The following is a 16,021-nucleotide window of genomic DNA, read 5'->3' on the forward strand; positions in this document are numbered from 1 at the left end:
CTGAAAAATCTACTTTGCAATTTAATGATTTCTGTCACATCCCCTGATATATATATATTTTTTTTGTATCTCATGTTACTAGTTAAGTGCTCTTCCTCTGTGGCTTCATTCTGAGTGCTTATGAATTAACAAAAATCATCTTGGGCAATTACCCAAGACCATCAAAATTCTTTGGACAGGTAGTCCTACTGAAATACAAAATCTTACTTGGCATAAGCATTCCTTCTGGCTGCATTTCCCTGCAGTAGAAAGAACTCTCTCACTATAGAAATAATCCCTGGAGTATGATATTAGAGAAAATCCTCACTATTTTATTTAATTCTCCACGGATATCAAACCAGCACTTCAGTACAGTTGAACATAACACTATTTGACAAACAAGAGGCAAATAAGGTTCCTTGGAAGACCTGAACTGTTCCAGGAGCCTGAGCCCAGTTCACGAGGAACCTTGAGGACACATGCTATAACGGGAGGCGAGTGACCTCAGCAGCAGTGGTCTGGAAGGACAGTTCCAAGATTTGCTAGTGTGCTGAGGGGAAAACCAATTCAATGTATGTTTGTTGCTTTTTTATTATATAGTGTAAAGCAGAGCAGAAAACATGCAGAAAAGCATCCATGAACTGGCTTCCTTTGCAACAGACAATTCTGCTTGAGAAATATATTTAGTGTAAAAGCAAAGTTAATGGACAAAAACATTCAGAAAACAGAAATCAACTATTTTAAAATGTTCTTCTTCTGTCCCCAAATCTCCTGTCTCTGAAGTGTTACACAGGGCTCTCACTCCTGCTGGTGAGCACCACAGTTGTAAAGAAATCACCAGGACAGCATTTGCATTTCCTCAGTCTGTTTGATTACTTCCACTTCTCCAGCAGCTTCAGAACAGACATTCTCACAGGCAAAGCATGATAACCCCTCACTTCAGAATTCACAGCCTACCACGTCAGCATGTTCAGCCCTTTGTTGTACACAAGCTTTGCAATTCATTCCTAACTTGGTCTGTGATAACTATTCCTTGCTAAAATATAAGAATTTTCATAGAAATGTGGTTTTTTACTCAAACACCACAAAAAAATTGACAAACAAAATAATTATTAGTCATGTTTGTTGTTGTTTGTTTTAAGATGGGTTAAAGGATTGTTAATTTTCCTTCAGAAGTATAAACTAACGATCTGCAAACTGGGAGACAAGACCAAGGCTGTACCAGGAACTTGTGGTGGACTTCGGATCAAATGTCTAGCTCCACACACCGCCTCTCATGTCATATGTTAACACTTAGCAGTCAACTCTCAAGACAGTTAACATTTAATTAAGACCCTGCTCAAAATCAATCACATTATATTTTTTGCACATAATGCTATTTTTGCACATAATGTTACCAAGTCTAACCTATTTCAAACACCTTCCCAACTGAGAAGAGCTCAGAGGGCTCATCAGGAGCTCCTATGATGCTTTCTGAATACAAGGCACCACAAACAGTTACTGCCTCCCACAGTGCTGCCACACTCCAGCCAGCAGGACTTTTACCTGCCCAAAAGAGGTTTTTCTGCAGTCTTAAAAAGGAACACATAATGAAAAAAACCACTGTGTTTTCACAACCCTAAAGATACCGTGTTTTCCAGTATTCCTGCTTTCCCTGCCCTAGGGAAAGAAACACCCAAAACCCCTTCCTCTTCTCTCACTTCTTCTCTAGCCCCATTTGCTGCATTTACAGGATTCAAAGCTCTTCAGTACATTCCAGTTGTAGGCTGCATAAATAAATAAAGGTAAAAACTTTGGGCAGCTTGGACCACTGCCAGCTTGCCTGGGTAAGTGGACTTTTTGTGGAGCTGGAAGGGTGTTTTTTAGAAGGAGGGAAGAGAAAAAGCACAGCCTAAGAATCTTGGCTCAGCCTGAATGTATTTCCTCCTAGCTCTGGCTAAACATCAGCACGAACGGCAGGACGGACAGAGGAGTCTATGTAGAGCCGGGGAGGGAGCCTGCCGTGCTCTCCACCAGGACTACGACAGAGTGTGGAGGCTTTGAAACCATGCTTTTCATCTGGGCGCTGGCGTTTATTGCAGTGCTGCAGGAGCGGGATCTTTTAGGTGAGTGATTCCAAGCTTCTCAAGCAGAAACCGTGGCATGGTGAAAGCCTTTGCATGGGGTGGGTGGGGGAGATACGGAATTGCCACCACTATGGGTTTTATATAAAGGTGACACAGGTATGTGTCAGAATTCTGTGGGAATATTGTTTTTTAACAGAAAAAAACCTCCAGTTTTGCGCTACTCAAGTCCATCCTGAAGGCATACTGCACTGTTAGAAATTTTTCACTACTCATGGGAGACTATCACTGTATTTTGAGAAAATTACAGCCACATTCATGTGCTGCATCCAGTGCCCTGCAACTCCACAATTACTGCTTTGGAGCCTTAATAGCATGCACACTAATCCACTCAGAAATGAGATCAAAGTTCAAGGTGAATAGAGAAACATTTTCCTTTCTACAAACCCTTCTTTATAGAGCTGCTGTTAACAGTACTGTATTTTTTTCTCTACTGCTCTGTATTACTTATTCCTGAGATTTCTGAGACAAACATCACCTCCTTCAAATACCTTAGGAATAAGTATAAACAGACAACTTCTGATAAACTGGCATCTAAATTTTACTTTCATTAACAGCAGGTCTGGCACTAGGCTAACCTGTAATCACATTGCAGCTGATGGTGTGACTGAAAGCTATTCTGTTTAGCTAGTACAAGGTTTATAGTCCCTGTGTTACCACAAACCTGGCTATGCAGCCTGTTTGTATTATGTGTTTTCTGCTAGCTGAGGCCCCTCATCATTTTCCCTCTGCTCAGACTTCTTGACAACATACAATGTTTGTATTTCATGGCAGGGTAGTGAGTTTCCATTACAGTCAAAACATTTCCCAAAAAACTGTTAGTCCCTTTTTCCCAAAGCCCCAGTCACCCTTCCTTGCCCCGTTTCCTTCCCACGCAGCTGGTTTTATAACATTTAACAGTGATGAACTGAACTATCAGTCCCAGCAAGGGCACTCCGACTTGTTTTCACCCCATGAAAACTGCTAGAAAACTGGTTTTGTTTATTCCCAAAGAATGTCATTTGGTCTAAGCTGAAATCATTAGCAAGCTTAGGTAAAACTTAGCCAAATAAAATAGTATTTGAATATCAACTGCAGCGGAGACGACTACCCAGTGTTATGCCAGGTGGTAACTACTCAGTTAAGGAATCATTTTCACTGTCCCAGCAGAGTATTTTGTGTAAGATGGAGAAGATTGGAAAAAAAAAAAAAGAAAAAAGAAAAAGAAAAGAGAACCCCATCTCAGAACAGCTGTTACCAAAGAGAGGCAGAAAGGGGATATTTTCTTGGGAGGTGGGAATCTATGGTCCATGCTGGCCCTGGACCATTTTCTTCAAGTCACTTTTCTTCAAGTCACACTGAGGAAGGATTTGAACTTGTGTCTGTCACAGCCAGGTGAGTATCCTGACTGGCTGACAGCCAGCATCCCTGTTCTCCCTTTGCTACCTTTGAGATGGCGAATCTGACTTTTGATTTCATTACAGATACTTCCCCTGACCGCTCCCCACCACCCCCATGATTCATCCATTGTTTTTTCCTGTTCTGTTTGGCAACAGTTCCTCTTAAAAATGCTTTGAGGATGGCTAAAGTACAGTTTATGTTTTAATTCAGCCATTAGTAGAAACAATTTCATATTCACAGAGCTCAGACTTCAAACAACTCAAGATGAGGGGCTAGCATGGGTGCCCTTTTGGATTAATCACACACACTGAGTTAATGGCTGCAACTTTTCATTCCTTGCTGTTGTTGGTAGGTTAGTTTATGGGGTGCTGCTGCTGCTCAAACATAGCATTTAACATAGCCAGAGGTACTGGACCATTTGATGCCTGCCCCATTTAAACATGCTTGCATTCTTACAACAAGCTCTGGGCAAATTGTTGTGAGGGTGCAACACTCCAACAGCACAGTCTTTTCCCATGTGTTTATGCATGGTGGAGAGGTGACCTGGAGTCCTTGGGTAAACAATTATTTGACAATCAGGTAAACAGGCTGAGCCCCATGACGTGCTCCATTTAGATGAGCAAACTGAGTACTGAGCATGCTATTGGGGAGAGCAACAGGAGAGCTTCAGGGGAGGCACTGCTGCTCAATACTCCACACTGTGGTGTGATTTGTTTTTAAACAGCAGAAATCCATTTGGTTTTAACTGTAAGTAAACTAAATATAATGTTTTTTCTTCATTCAGCTAACATAGTATGACTTTTGAGAACATCTGGCATTTTCTGGAGTGAAAATGGCTGTTGTAAAGGAGATATACAGCAATCCGAGGTTGACTAATGACTAGAAACTTCAGAGAAAAAAAGAATATACACCTTCAGAACAGCCTATTTTTTTCCCCAGAATTGACTGCTTGCTTTCTCATAGCGAGTATTTTGGCTCTAAGAGATTAAACTACTGTATTTTGTAACTAAATCCACAGTAAAACTTATGACAGGTACCATCTGAAATCAGACTTATGTGTGTATATATATATTTATTAATAAACCACTGATAGTTTAATCTATACCCCACATCACTTGTATTTTCCGTACTTATGGAAAACTACAGCCATTACCATCTCCAATTCAAAGATAAGTCTTTGTAAACACCCATCTCTGGGCTGCAACAAGGAAGAAGAAAATGTTTGTCACAAAGTGTGCCCAGATGTAGATGTGTTTCTTGAGAACACGAGGCACCTGAATATAGGGGTTCAGTGTAGAAGTGAGCCCTTATACAGATTTTACTTATCTGCAAAACCCTAAGTTTTGTTATATTTAGTTAAAAAGGTATTTATTGAGTTATCTGGACTCCATGTGTAAATCAAAGGTTATTATCAAACTCCAAGGAAGCCAGGGGTCTGGAAATACAGGACTCCTGCTGATCATCTGCACCATCTGTATTTATAAATCCAGCTGATCTGCTCTGGGTGAGTCAGTTGCTGGTCTTGGCCACGAATGCTGGGATCTGGTATGCTTGTGTATCTATCACTATTCTACTTCTTGAGCTGTTGCAGTACACGTGAACTGTTTGCCACAGGAGAACACAGCCTTGGTCATATTCCTAGGATTTATTTTTTTATTTTTATTTTTATTTTACATATTTGGACAAAACTACAAGGATTGTCTTTCATTGTACTATCATATTTCTTTCTGCTGCCATAACTTACTCATATGCGAACTACACAGCCACAGAGCTGACTAATAAGTTGCAGGCTCACCTCACACCTCGCTCCCCATGATCATAGCTCCTATTACTACACACACACCAAAAGCCACATCCTCGTATATTTGAAGAACTCTTTATCCCCAGATACCAATTAGTCATCTTGATATTTATGGTAGCATCAAATATTCACATATCTCACCTACTCCATTCTCAAACGGGACTTAAGCTCACTCATTTTACATAACTTACATTCTTAACATATGCTTCAACACAGCTCCTCTTCTTCCTAAAACAGCTCATACTCTTCTCCATACACAGGTATATCCTATGTGGCTGCTAGCTATTCACATCTAACACTTCATCTTAATTTCCAAAACAGACATATATACATACATAAATAATGCATAATAAAGGCAGACGTTTGTTTGCAACCCAAAACATTGGGGTAGCCTCTCCTATGCTACAGAATGAATTAAGAGTAACCTACCTGCAAATTACATAGGCTCACTTCTCTTTTCACTCTGATTTCCTGTAGTCATTTTCCATTGCAGCAGCAAGCACAAGAAGATATTCCCTGGCTGCTTGTTCAAAAGATCAGCATGTTGGAAACATATTCCAAAACAGCATGGGAACTTTTTATTGTTATCTTCCTTCCTTTAAATAAAAATACACAAAACTTAAGTGTTTCTTACAATCACTAGTACAGTAACACAGAAGAGAAGTAGTTTTTCAAGTAGTACTTTTGCTTCTGGCAAACAGGCATAGCTGATTTTGCTGTTCCTGAAACAAAGAGCATGCACTGATAGAACACGGTTATCCCTGGCTTTGTATACTCTCAATCTCCACTGCTGTGCAAGTGAGAGCTGAAGATCCCGTGTGAAATGAGAATCATGATAGCAAGAACTTCATCCAAAGGAAATAGTTTCATACAGAAATACATGGCAGCCATCTCCTAACCAGCTATGATTTCTGCCAATTCCCACCTCTCATTTTGAGTATTTCACACACGTAAGTGAGACACGTCAGGACCAGAAGAAGTCACAACATGACACTTCACATGTAAGTTGATGGGCAGACAGGTTAGAAAAGTGGTAGGCTAATATCCTGACCATCTTCACCAATGCAATATATACCACTATGCATGGTATTTCCTTTTTGGTACTTTTCTTTCAGGGAAAAAAGAATTAAATTTAACCATAACTGATCTAGGATCTGAAATAACATTCATAGTGGCATGTTCTATATCTTGATAAACAAAGTATAAACCCGCAAGTTTGGAATCTGACTTTTGATATGGCTATTCAGTTTCCAAATTCAATATTAAAAATAATTATTTTCATGGAAGAGACTTATTTCAGAATGTTCCATTATTATAAGAGGCTCATGAATATTTGATATCAGAAGAATCCCTTGGATTTCATACCATTTTTGGATTCTTCCGAAGACTTGGTACTCAGAAAGAGGTTTAAGTACACAGGTATACAGTGAATGTATAGATTACAGCTTAATCCCTAATGAGGGATTGAAACTTCGTACACTGTTGAAAAGATTAAAAAAAATAATAATAATCCATTCCAGAAGAGCTTTCTATTTTCAATTGCCTGTCCAATATTCCATGCCTACCTTCCATCTCCTATTATAGATATTCCCCATGTTTGCACTGCATGGAATTTTCAGTGTGGTTCTGCCATAAAAGCTACAGCCTAATAAAGGTGTGTGTACATATACACATACAAACACACATTTTTGTGTATATATATATAAGCAAAGAAACAAAATCCAGCAGTTGCCTCCAGAGTGTAGCATAGCAGCGTATGACCAAATAAAAGAAGCTAAGAAATTATTTTTTACTTTTTTTTTTTTCAGTCTTTATTGCAATCACTAAAAACAAGACACCCTTTATTTTTAAGCATGTAGCTTAATCTCTAGGAAGGAGCTCAAAAGTGTCTAAATCACAGCTAAGCATTAGGCAGTGTTTTACTATCACAGCCTTTAAGATCTTCTATGTCCAATTACAGATAAGCTCCCAAGCATGTAAGAGCTTGAAGACAACCAGCATTTCCAATACAACACATTCTATCCAGATCAATTAATCTTTGGCACCCTAACAATAAAATTTATTACAGATTATATTATATATAATACAACTTAAAATGAATTTGGGCACATTGGCAGTAATGAAACTACTAAGTGGCACAGCAAGTTAATCCACTACTTCCATATCTAATTAAGGGTTGACATAATTGGAATTAGTCCCCCAAATTAAATATGACTAACAGTCTTGTGTTAAAATGGACTTGGGTCTGAAAGCACCAAGTACTGATAGATATTTGCAACTGAACTTTTTCTGTACTCAGCTACAAGTTATATTCACCATTTTTGTAAACTGTGTGATTTCTTGAACTAACATTTTAAATTTATATACGCACTTTAAAGTTGAGTCCAACGCTATATTTAGATAAGGAATAATTTAAGCAAGGATCAGCAGATCCCTTCAGAGGTCCATTGTATTCTTCACCAAATGGTAATGTGATACACCAAATATACTCAAGTTGATGAATTTTTTACTATTGGAACATAAATCCATTACTATCACCTTCATTTTCTCCTTAAAAAACTATCTCACCACTTCATGATATATGCTACAGAAATGAAAAAATACTGCTAAACCTAAGGTAGTAAAAACAAGAACACAGACCATAGTATGTTTTCTTCAACAGTTAACAATATTCTCTTTTGTTTGCTTTCATCTATCACGTGATTTCAGGTTTCTTTATTTGCCATCTGGTTCCTGTTTCAGACTCATTTGTCTTTCATTTGGCTTGTGGTCCACTTTGTTTTACATCTCTCTCCCTACTGAGCACAACATGAACTCTCAGTTAACTTTCAAAACCACACTGGTCATAGCATGATGCAAAATGGATTTTATAGAATTTAAGACCAAAAGGGAACATTACGATCACTTAGCTTGACCTTCTCCATAACAGCCCAAAGAACCCAACCCAGTAATTTCTACAGCAAGCCTGCAACTTTGGTTTGACCTCTAATGCATCATTAGGTAGGATACTTAGTACAAGTAATGCAGAAGGCACTTCAATTGCTAAACAGATTCATTGGCTTTTAAAAATGTACTTCTTAGCCTGAATTGTCTTGGTGTAGCTTTCAACCATGTAATGTTTTATCTATTTATTTATTTTCTTATCAGGTGTCTTTGTGATGCAGGTATGGGGACAAGAGTTTTCTTATATGTAGCGGTAATGGCCTGGGACTAGATAGAGGGGAGCACAAAAGCTATCCTGTAACAACTTTTATTAGTAAAGGGAAAGTTAACATCACCCTCTGAATCTTGACACTAACCTCAACAATATGTGCGTATTTCTATATATTTGCACAATACAAGGACAAAGAGACACATATCTGTATACCTAGACAGATCTATAAAACAAATAATAAACCTATTCAGCCTTTGTATATGCACTTTCATATTTAGTGGAAGAGCAGGTGTATGTGTATATCTAGAATTCAGATCCTGGTAGGTAACTATTATATGTAGAAGTTCACACACACAAGAGGAAATGACACAGCTGCTTCACCTGCTTCCACCCAATAGGAGACTTCTTGTGTAAGGAGATCCTGCTTAAACTTCTAGACACAAAAGCACTTGTATCTCCTGATACCCTTAAATCTAACTCAGAGATTCTCAATTTCTCTGCTTCATCTGCTGGTTTCTGACTGTATGACAGTGCAGGGCAGGAGAACTACCCAGCTTCTATGGGCACCATTAACCTAGCATGGAGGACTTAATCAGAGGAGAAAAGGCACAAGGCACAAAGCATGTCAAAATTTGTAGATGATGGGTAGCATAAATAACAAAAATGTAATTGTCATATAAAGTAGGGGTCATTTTGCTATCTTGGATGAGTGAGCCCTTACTCTGGCTGTAAAATAGCCACCTATGTATTAAGTAGTGTGGACTTTAAGAATTGAATGAAGCATATCACTTGCAGGAAGCATCAAGTGGAAATTTCCAGATGAGGACTTAACTGAAAGGTAACATTCTCTCTTAAATACTGAAATATTACAACAAATATCTGTCCAAAGTAATCCATTAAGTTTCAAAAGATATATTCAGGACATGGAAATATGTCTCTGAGAAAATAGCCCGAAATGCCATGTTTGTTCTATAAGCATGTGTACTTGCTTAGGCTTCCAGAAATTGAAATAACCACACATCTTAAATATGTATTTTATACAGCATACAATGAAAAGTTTAGCTTTAAAAGTTGTTAGCTTTAAAATTGACCATAACAGTGTTGTTGGGTTGCGCACGTGCTTTGACCCGTCGGCAAGGAAGAAGTCTAACTAATGTTTGTAAAATGTTTCTTCAGCAGCAAGACGGTAAGGAGAAGGAGGTACCCTAACAGGCCATTACTGTTTTGTTTAGATGGCCTGCAGCCTTCCATTCTTTGCTTCTTTTACAAGATGGCTGCTATTATTATATTGGTAAAGATGCTGCCAGAGGTGGTCAGCACCGAAGTCAGACCGTGTCATTTTCTTTCACCAGTTGCAATACAGAGAAGGGCAACACTCATAAGCAGCATGTGATTCTCTTTGAGCGCATGAAAATTGTTGCTTAGGATGAACTGCCTGACCATAGTGACCCAGTTGCATGCCATATTTTCAAGGGACCGGATGTGTCCTGTGAACCACCCATCCCACAGATAAAGGCTGTGGGTTAACAAGGTAATAATCAGGTTTCTAGCAGCCAAAGCCTCAGGCCAAAGCTCTGAAAACAGAATAAAACTAGAAACTACACTGACCAAAGCAGTGGCTGCCCAGCCAGTGGCAGCAATCACCCCCTCCCTCCCAAAGCACCCTGTTCTGGTGCAGCAGTGAGGGGGCAACCACAGGCACCGGGGCGCCTCTGCTCCTGTGTGAAAGTCACTGACCAGACAGGGAGATGCAGGCCCTCACTGACAGGTTTTCTTCTGGGTCTGCCCCCAGAGAGCTCCACGTCATGCAATCTGGGAACTAGAAACATTTTGGTTTCTTTGGTTTCAAAACAGATGTCCTCCTAACTCTTATCACTCATTCACAACTGCTTTCAGATGTTTCCTGAGACACTGAGGCCTAGACCATCTGTCAGGTTTTTCTCAGTCACAGCATCAGTTCTGGGGTTCTGCTAAGACGCCCTATCAAACCAGGATGAGACATTTCTTCCTCCTTCACCAAGCCCACTGTAGTGTATAAAGCAGCAATGCACCCTCACTGCCAGAAAGCCGTCTCTTTCTGCACCAGAGGAGAGGAATGAACCTCAGTGAAGTACCAAGCACTACACCAAGACCTGCATTTCACGGCAGCTTCTTTCCTGAGTTCTCTCGGTGTACATGCATACACAAAACTGTACAGTGTTTTGTGAACCCCACTGTGAGATGCAACAGCCTTAAACTGGCTTTATATACCTATCCCAGCACGTCCTGCTTTGAATATATCAGTCATACACCGTACTGAACCTCTCCTCCTACGTACACTGCTTCGAGTAGAAGTCAGGCCTCACAACATGATGTTGCAGTTTGTGTAGTACAGAAAACTCTTTCACACAAAAGGGCTAAGCTAAGGCAAGGAATAAAGTGACATTTTGGGTAAGATCATCATATTGTCTCTGCTTCAAAAAGTTGCTTATAAGATTTCAGGTCCTGCGTCAGGAAAAAGGTAAAAGGAGTCCCTGCACAGTGCCAACAGGCATGCTCACTGTGCCAGTTTGGAAAGGTCAGAAAGCCTCTGGCTCAGAGTTGGGCAGGACAAACAGTGACTTTTGCTTCTCCAAAGGCAGAGCTCTGGCTTTTCTTTCAAGGACCAGTATGATATAAGATGCATGGTCAGAGAAAAAGAGTGGTCAACACTGACTCGCGCTAGCCAACAGTGACTCTCATGTATTTTCCATTTCTAGGGAAAAACTAAACAAGCCTGGCATGTAACTTACGGCCAGCCACAAACTCCTTAAACAAATGAATACAACCAGTGCTGGCCCTTACCCAAACTTCCCACTCAACCTTGTGATTCAAGGTCCTCCCTATGACACGATGGGCAGCAGTTCAGCATAAGGCTATCAGGCTTGATGCTGAAAGCTAAGGCTGGGAATATTGGAAAGGCAGAAATTGTATTAATCTCTGACAGTAAAACAGAGCTTGTTATTGTCCTATTACCAGAACAGCCAGGGTTTGTATAGAAAGACTGGCCATTGCTTTGTAACATACAACTCTGACCTAAAATTTCAGCATTCCCATATCATTCCAACTGTGATGGAAAAACAAAACAAAACAAAAACAACAAAAAAATGCAAGTAAGTAAAATTTTCTAGAAACAGGATGGTTCACTTGACTACTAAGTTATAAAGTAACAACACTCCCAAAACACAAAAAAGGGGAAAAAAAAAAAAAAAAAAAAGGCAGCTGCAATGCAGCTATCTTTGAATTGCATGACATATTTCAAGTCTTTTCTAAGTATTAAACAAACAGATTACATCTTCGTGTTTTTGTCCTAACAGCACCACCTCCTGGTGCATGCAAAAAAAAACCAAAAAACAACAACAAAAAATCTTACTACAAATAAACAATCAAAAATTCTTTCTAGAACTGTGCCAAACAAATTTTTAAATAATAGCACACGTAGTACATAAAGTCACACTTTACCCCTGTCCTCCTCCCTGTCCTCAAGGACTCCAGCCCACAGTACACCTCTCATCCTATCAGACTGCAATGGCTACAGTTCTTACAAACATGTTTGCTATCTTGTGATACATACCTCCAAAATTCTTGGCACAGACTTGTGATGAAGTCCTGTGTCAGATCCAAATCATGGCTCTCACACAACAGTACCAGAGACAGTACTAGTTCCTCCTCTTCTGTTTTTAAGTGTTTGTTATAACACAAGCTCACAGTTTCCTCTGTTTTTTCTCCATTACAAGCAAGTAACAACAGAATGAGTTGCTGCTGCCTGCACATTGTCACAGCCTCTTTGGGGCTCATGTAAGAATAGAACTTAACAACATCATGCAAATTATGCTATCGCTCTAGTGGGTTTTAAAATACTGTCACTGTTCCATATGTATTAAAACCAAAAGTTACTGAATGTTGCACAAAAGCTAAGAAGAGAAATTGGCTCCATTAAAGCCCTTTTATGGCATACAGCCAGCAGAATTAGATGATCAAAGAGCAAGAAGTCATGACTACTGAGAGATAAACACAGGTAACTGTTAGAGATGTGTGATTTTGTATACAGTATTGTAAATGAGTGACTTGGTCAGCAAATGGCACTAGCTGTACACACATTTGTTTCCCCTTGTATTGTAACATTAGACTGTTACAGGCAAGCTTCTGCCACAATGGAATCACCAGCTTGGACCCATTCTGGACGTAAGTGGACAAACTCAGCTGCTCATCAAAGTTTTACCATGCCAGTTGTTTCTGAAGAAAGTCTAAGAGGAACTGATATGTAAGCGAGATCTTCCCAACACTTATGGTTTATACTTGTAGAGACAGAGCTGAGCCTATAAACTTACTCTATACAGGAAAGAAAAACAGGTTGTGTGAAACAAAGGCAACAAACAAATAAAAGGTCAAATGAAAACAGGTTGTTCCAAACAACTTTGACAATGTATGCATCACCACAAGACATTAACAGCAGTTGGGTACACCTGTATTTACCGGGCAATTTCTACCTGGCACAGAACCCATTTTCTTTAAAAAACAAACAAACAAACAAACAAAAAACAACACAATCTTTAGCATGTCAAATACAACTACACAAGTCAGAAAGGTAAGTACTGTTACTAAAAAGTCCTGGTTAATTTAACTGTGGCTGTTTTTCCAGCTGATGCAGAACCTGTCGATGTGTTACCTGGAACTTTGGGAAGAGAAAGCTGGTGTCACGAACATGATACAATCCATGAACGCTTGGATATTATTGAAGAGGTAAGAGCTATTGCGTTGGTTCCTGGACTATACTAGACCTCTGCCTCAGCCTTTTGACAAAACAAAATAAAGAGGAACCACGTTGCTAGCCACTGACCCTTCTTGACTCTGTAAGACAAGATTCAAGACAAGATGTGAATTTTGCAGATGACAAAGCTTGACAAAGGAGTTTCTGCTCATTTCTGCAGACACTCAGGACAATAAATGAACTGTCACTGGGATTATAGGAAAGCTGAAATGTTTACATGTTTTTCCCCAGCGTCTTAAACATCCACAAGATATGCGTCCAGTGCTAACTATTCCCAGCTGGGTAGCTGCCAATCCACATTCTGTTGGTTCTCAAATGGCCATGTTAACTTCCTCCAGCTCTAGCCTTAACCCCCTTCTTTCCACCCCATCAGCTCCTCTCATCCTCCCCGAAGATTTTTTTTTTGTGGATATGATGGTGGCTGAGAAATAAGAAAGAATTAAAACTGAATTCATACAAAGCTCATTCTAAGAAGTCAAATTATGGGTGACAGAGGTGCTACAACTTAAGTCTTGCAAAACCAAATTCTAGTACTTTGTGCCACTAGAGGACAGTATAACGTAAGAAATACCTAAAACTGCAACGTACAATATAAATGAAATTAGCTATTAGTGGAACGGGACAGTAGATTTGCTCTTGCACTAACACATTTGGTAAGATTCTTTCCACTTGACCCTCTGACTACCCCCTTTTCCATTTGCCTCCCTCGTTTTCATTAGAAGGTAATGAAAACAGTGGAGCATCTAGAATCAGAAGTCAAGTCACTCCTCAATATCATCAGTGAGACCGCATCAAATATTCCCATTGCTCCAGGAACCCCACTTATGGACATTTTTGATGGTAAGTATCTAGTGGGATATAACCTTAAGTCGACAAAGCTGTTGCACATGCTATTGCCAAATACCTCATCCTTTTTCCACACCAGATGTGAAGAAATTTATTGACTCAATTCAGCATAGCTAAGGCCTCGGCTGAAATACCGGGCCCAGTTTTGGACACTGTTACAGCCACCACTAAAGAGAGGAAAAGAAAATTAATTAATAAACCAACCGGCCAAGGAGCTAGATACATGAGGTACACAGAGAGGTTGATAAAATGGGGATGTTTAATCTACAGAAGATTGAAGTAGCCCACCGGAATAACACTGCTGCAAAGACGAAAGCTGTATTTTTTTCACCACTACAAAAGCAAATAAAACTAAAAACAATGCAACAAAATAATTCCAGAAAAACACAACACACAAATTTTCTTGCAAGACCAATGAACCTCTGGAATTACATGGCTGTAGTTTCTCCAGCACTGGAAATGTTAAAGAAGCATGTAGGAAGGAACAGGTATGTAGTTCAGGATCCCTTAGAACAGCAGGATGGACTAAGGAATCACAAGACTTGAGTTTAATCATCCTGTGATTCTTTAGTTTCATGTGTGACATAAATGAAACAACTAAAAAGGCAACAAAAAACAAAAAAGTTAGAGGAAATATTATAGTTTTAGTATCTTAAATCTAGTTGCCACTAATGCAAAATATGCTCCTAGATAAACATTTTGGGCATAAATTAAACAACAACAAATAACTTGGATATCTATCCTGCCCATCATCTTATAACACTCAGTCCTCTTCAGTCCTTGCCTGACTATCAATAAATCATTTAACAAAGTGAGACACACTGCTGGTGGAGAACAAACCTCTTGAGGAGAGACTTGAGCATTCTGCAGTGATGCTCCTGAAGTCAGTTTTGTCAGTTTTTTGATATAGCTGTACTTTTATGTACATACACATACACACAGTACAGAGTACTTCTGTGATATAAGGTGGGCAGAAAGAAGACAGTAGTAGAATTTTATGTTGGTTTTTAGTTCTTCTTGCAGTTGGCTGTAGAGATCTGGGCACCATGACTGTACAGATCGAATTTCTATGTCCTCACTGACTTAGTTATTCATTGAATTTTCCAGAACTCTGTTAGGGGCAGTTAATAGGTAACAATTAAGTTATGCCCCTGCAGTGATCATTTATTTTAAAAAAGTATCTTTGTATCATTTATTTAAAAAAGTATCCCAGTAAAGCATTACAGTGGATTTAGAATGCAATTCCTAAATCAACTTCAACATATTTACAGCACATCTACAGTAAGTACCACTCAGATGGAAGTTGCATTAACTGCCAACTGGTCCAAGAATTGCAGAGCTGTAGCACCTTCCTTCTGTGGTTTGATGAATCAAACTAAGAATTCCTCACTGTAAAGTAAAGGGCATCATATTTTCAATGATGTTTGCCTGGAAAGATTGATCTTGATCTTATAACCAAGAATAATTACATCAAATCTTCTTTATACAGATGCCAGCTGAACACATCAGAGACAGAAGACAGCTGAATATAACAGTATGGTTGTTATAAACAGTTGCACTTTTGTTCATTTAAAAAGCTTTCTTGTGTTTCCAGAATTTGAGCAGAGATGAACAATTCTGAGCAGTCGTTATCCTTCTGTGTTTTTGTGCTTTTTAATAAAAAAGGTGTTTGCTTTTAGACATCATTTCAAAAGCTTTGTATTTTAAAACTGCATTTCAAATTCAGCATTTTCAGTAAGAAAACAAGATAAGATGGAATCCTGGACTAAACCACAGCTAACAAACTTCCCTTAATTCAAAATGATATTCCTGGCAAAAAAAGTAAGCCCTTGCTATCAGTACAAATCAATGAAGAAACACTTTTAGCTGCAATGTCCTCTCAAGACACAGTTAGATTGTCTGACAAGAAAGAGCACGTATAGTAGTCTGGCTTTGGACATAGTCACATT

General features: G+C 39.1%; 1 protein-coding gene across 1 annotated transcript; it reads left to right on the top strand.

Moving 5' to 3' along the window:
- Nucleotides 1-1,580: 1,580 nt before the first annotated feature.
- On the top strand, nucleotides 1,581-15,752 carry PLAC9 (placenta associated 9). Its single transcript, XM_084526398.1, has 5 exons — nucleotides 1,581-1,805; nucleotides 1,910-2,084; nucleotides 13,098-13,198; nucleotides 13,946-14,066; nucleotides 15,562-15,752. Exons 2-5 carry the CDS (start codon nucleotides 2,027-2,029, stop codon nucleotides 15,570-15,572), a joined length of 291 nt encoding a protein of 96 aa, XP_084382524.1. The 5' UTR covers nucleotides 1,581-1,805; nucleotides 1,910-2,026; the 3' UTR covers nucleotides 15,573-15,752.
- The last annotated feature ends 269 nt before the right edge of the window (nucleotides 15,753-16,021 follow it).

Source organism: Aythya ferina (genome assembly GCF_964211825.1).
Source record: "Aythya ferina genome assembly, chromosome: 7".
In the NCBI taxonomy this organism is placed as follows: domain Eukaryota; kingdom Metazoa; phylum Chordata; class Aves; order Anseriformes; family Anatidae; genus Aythya; species Aythya ferina.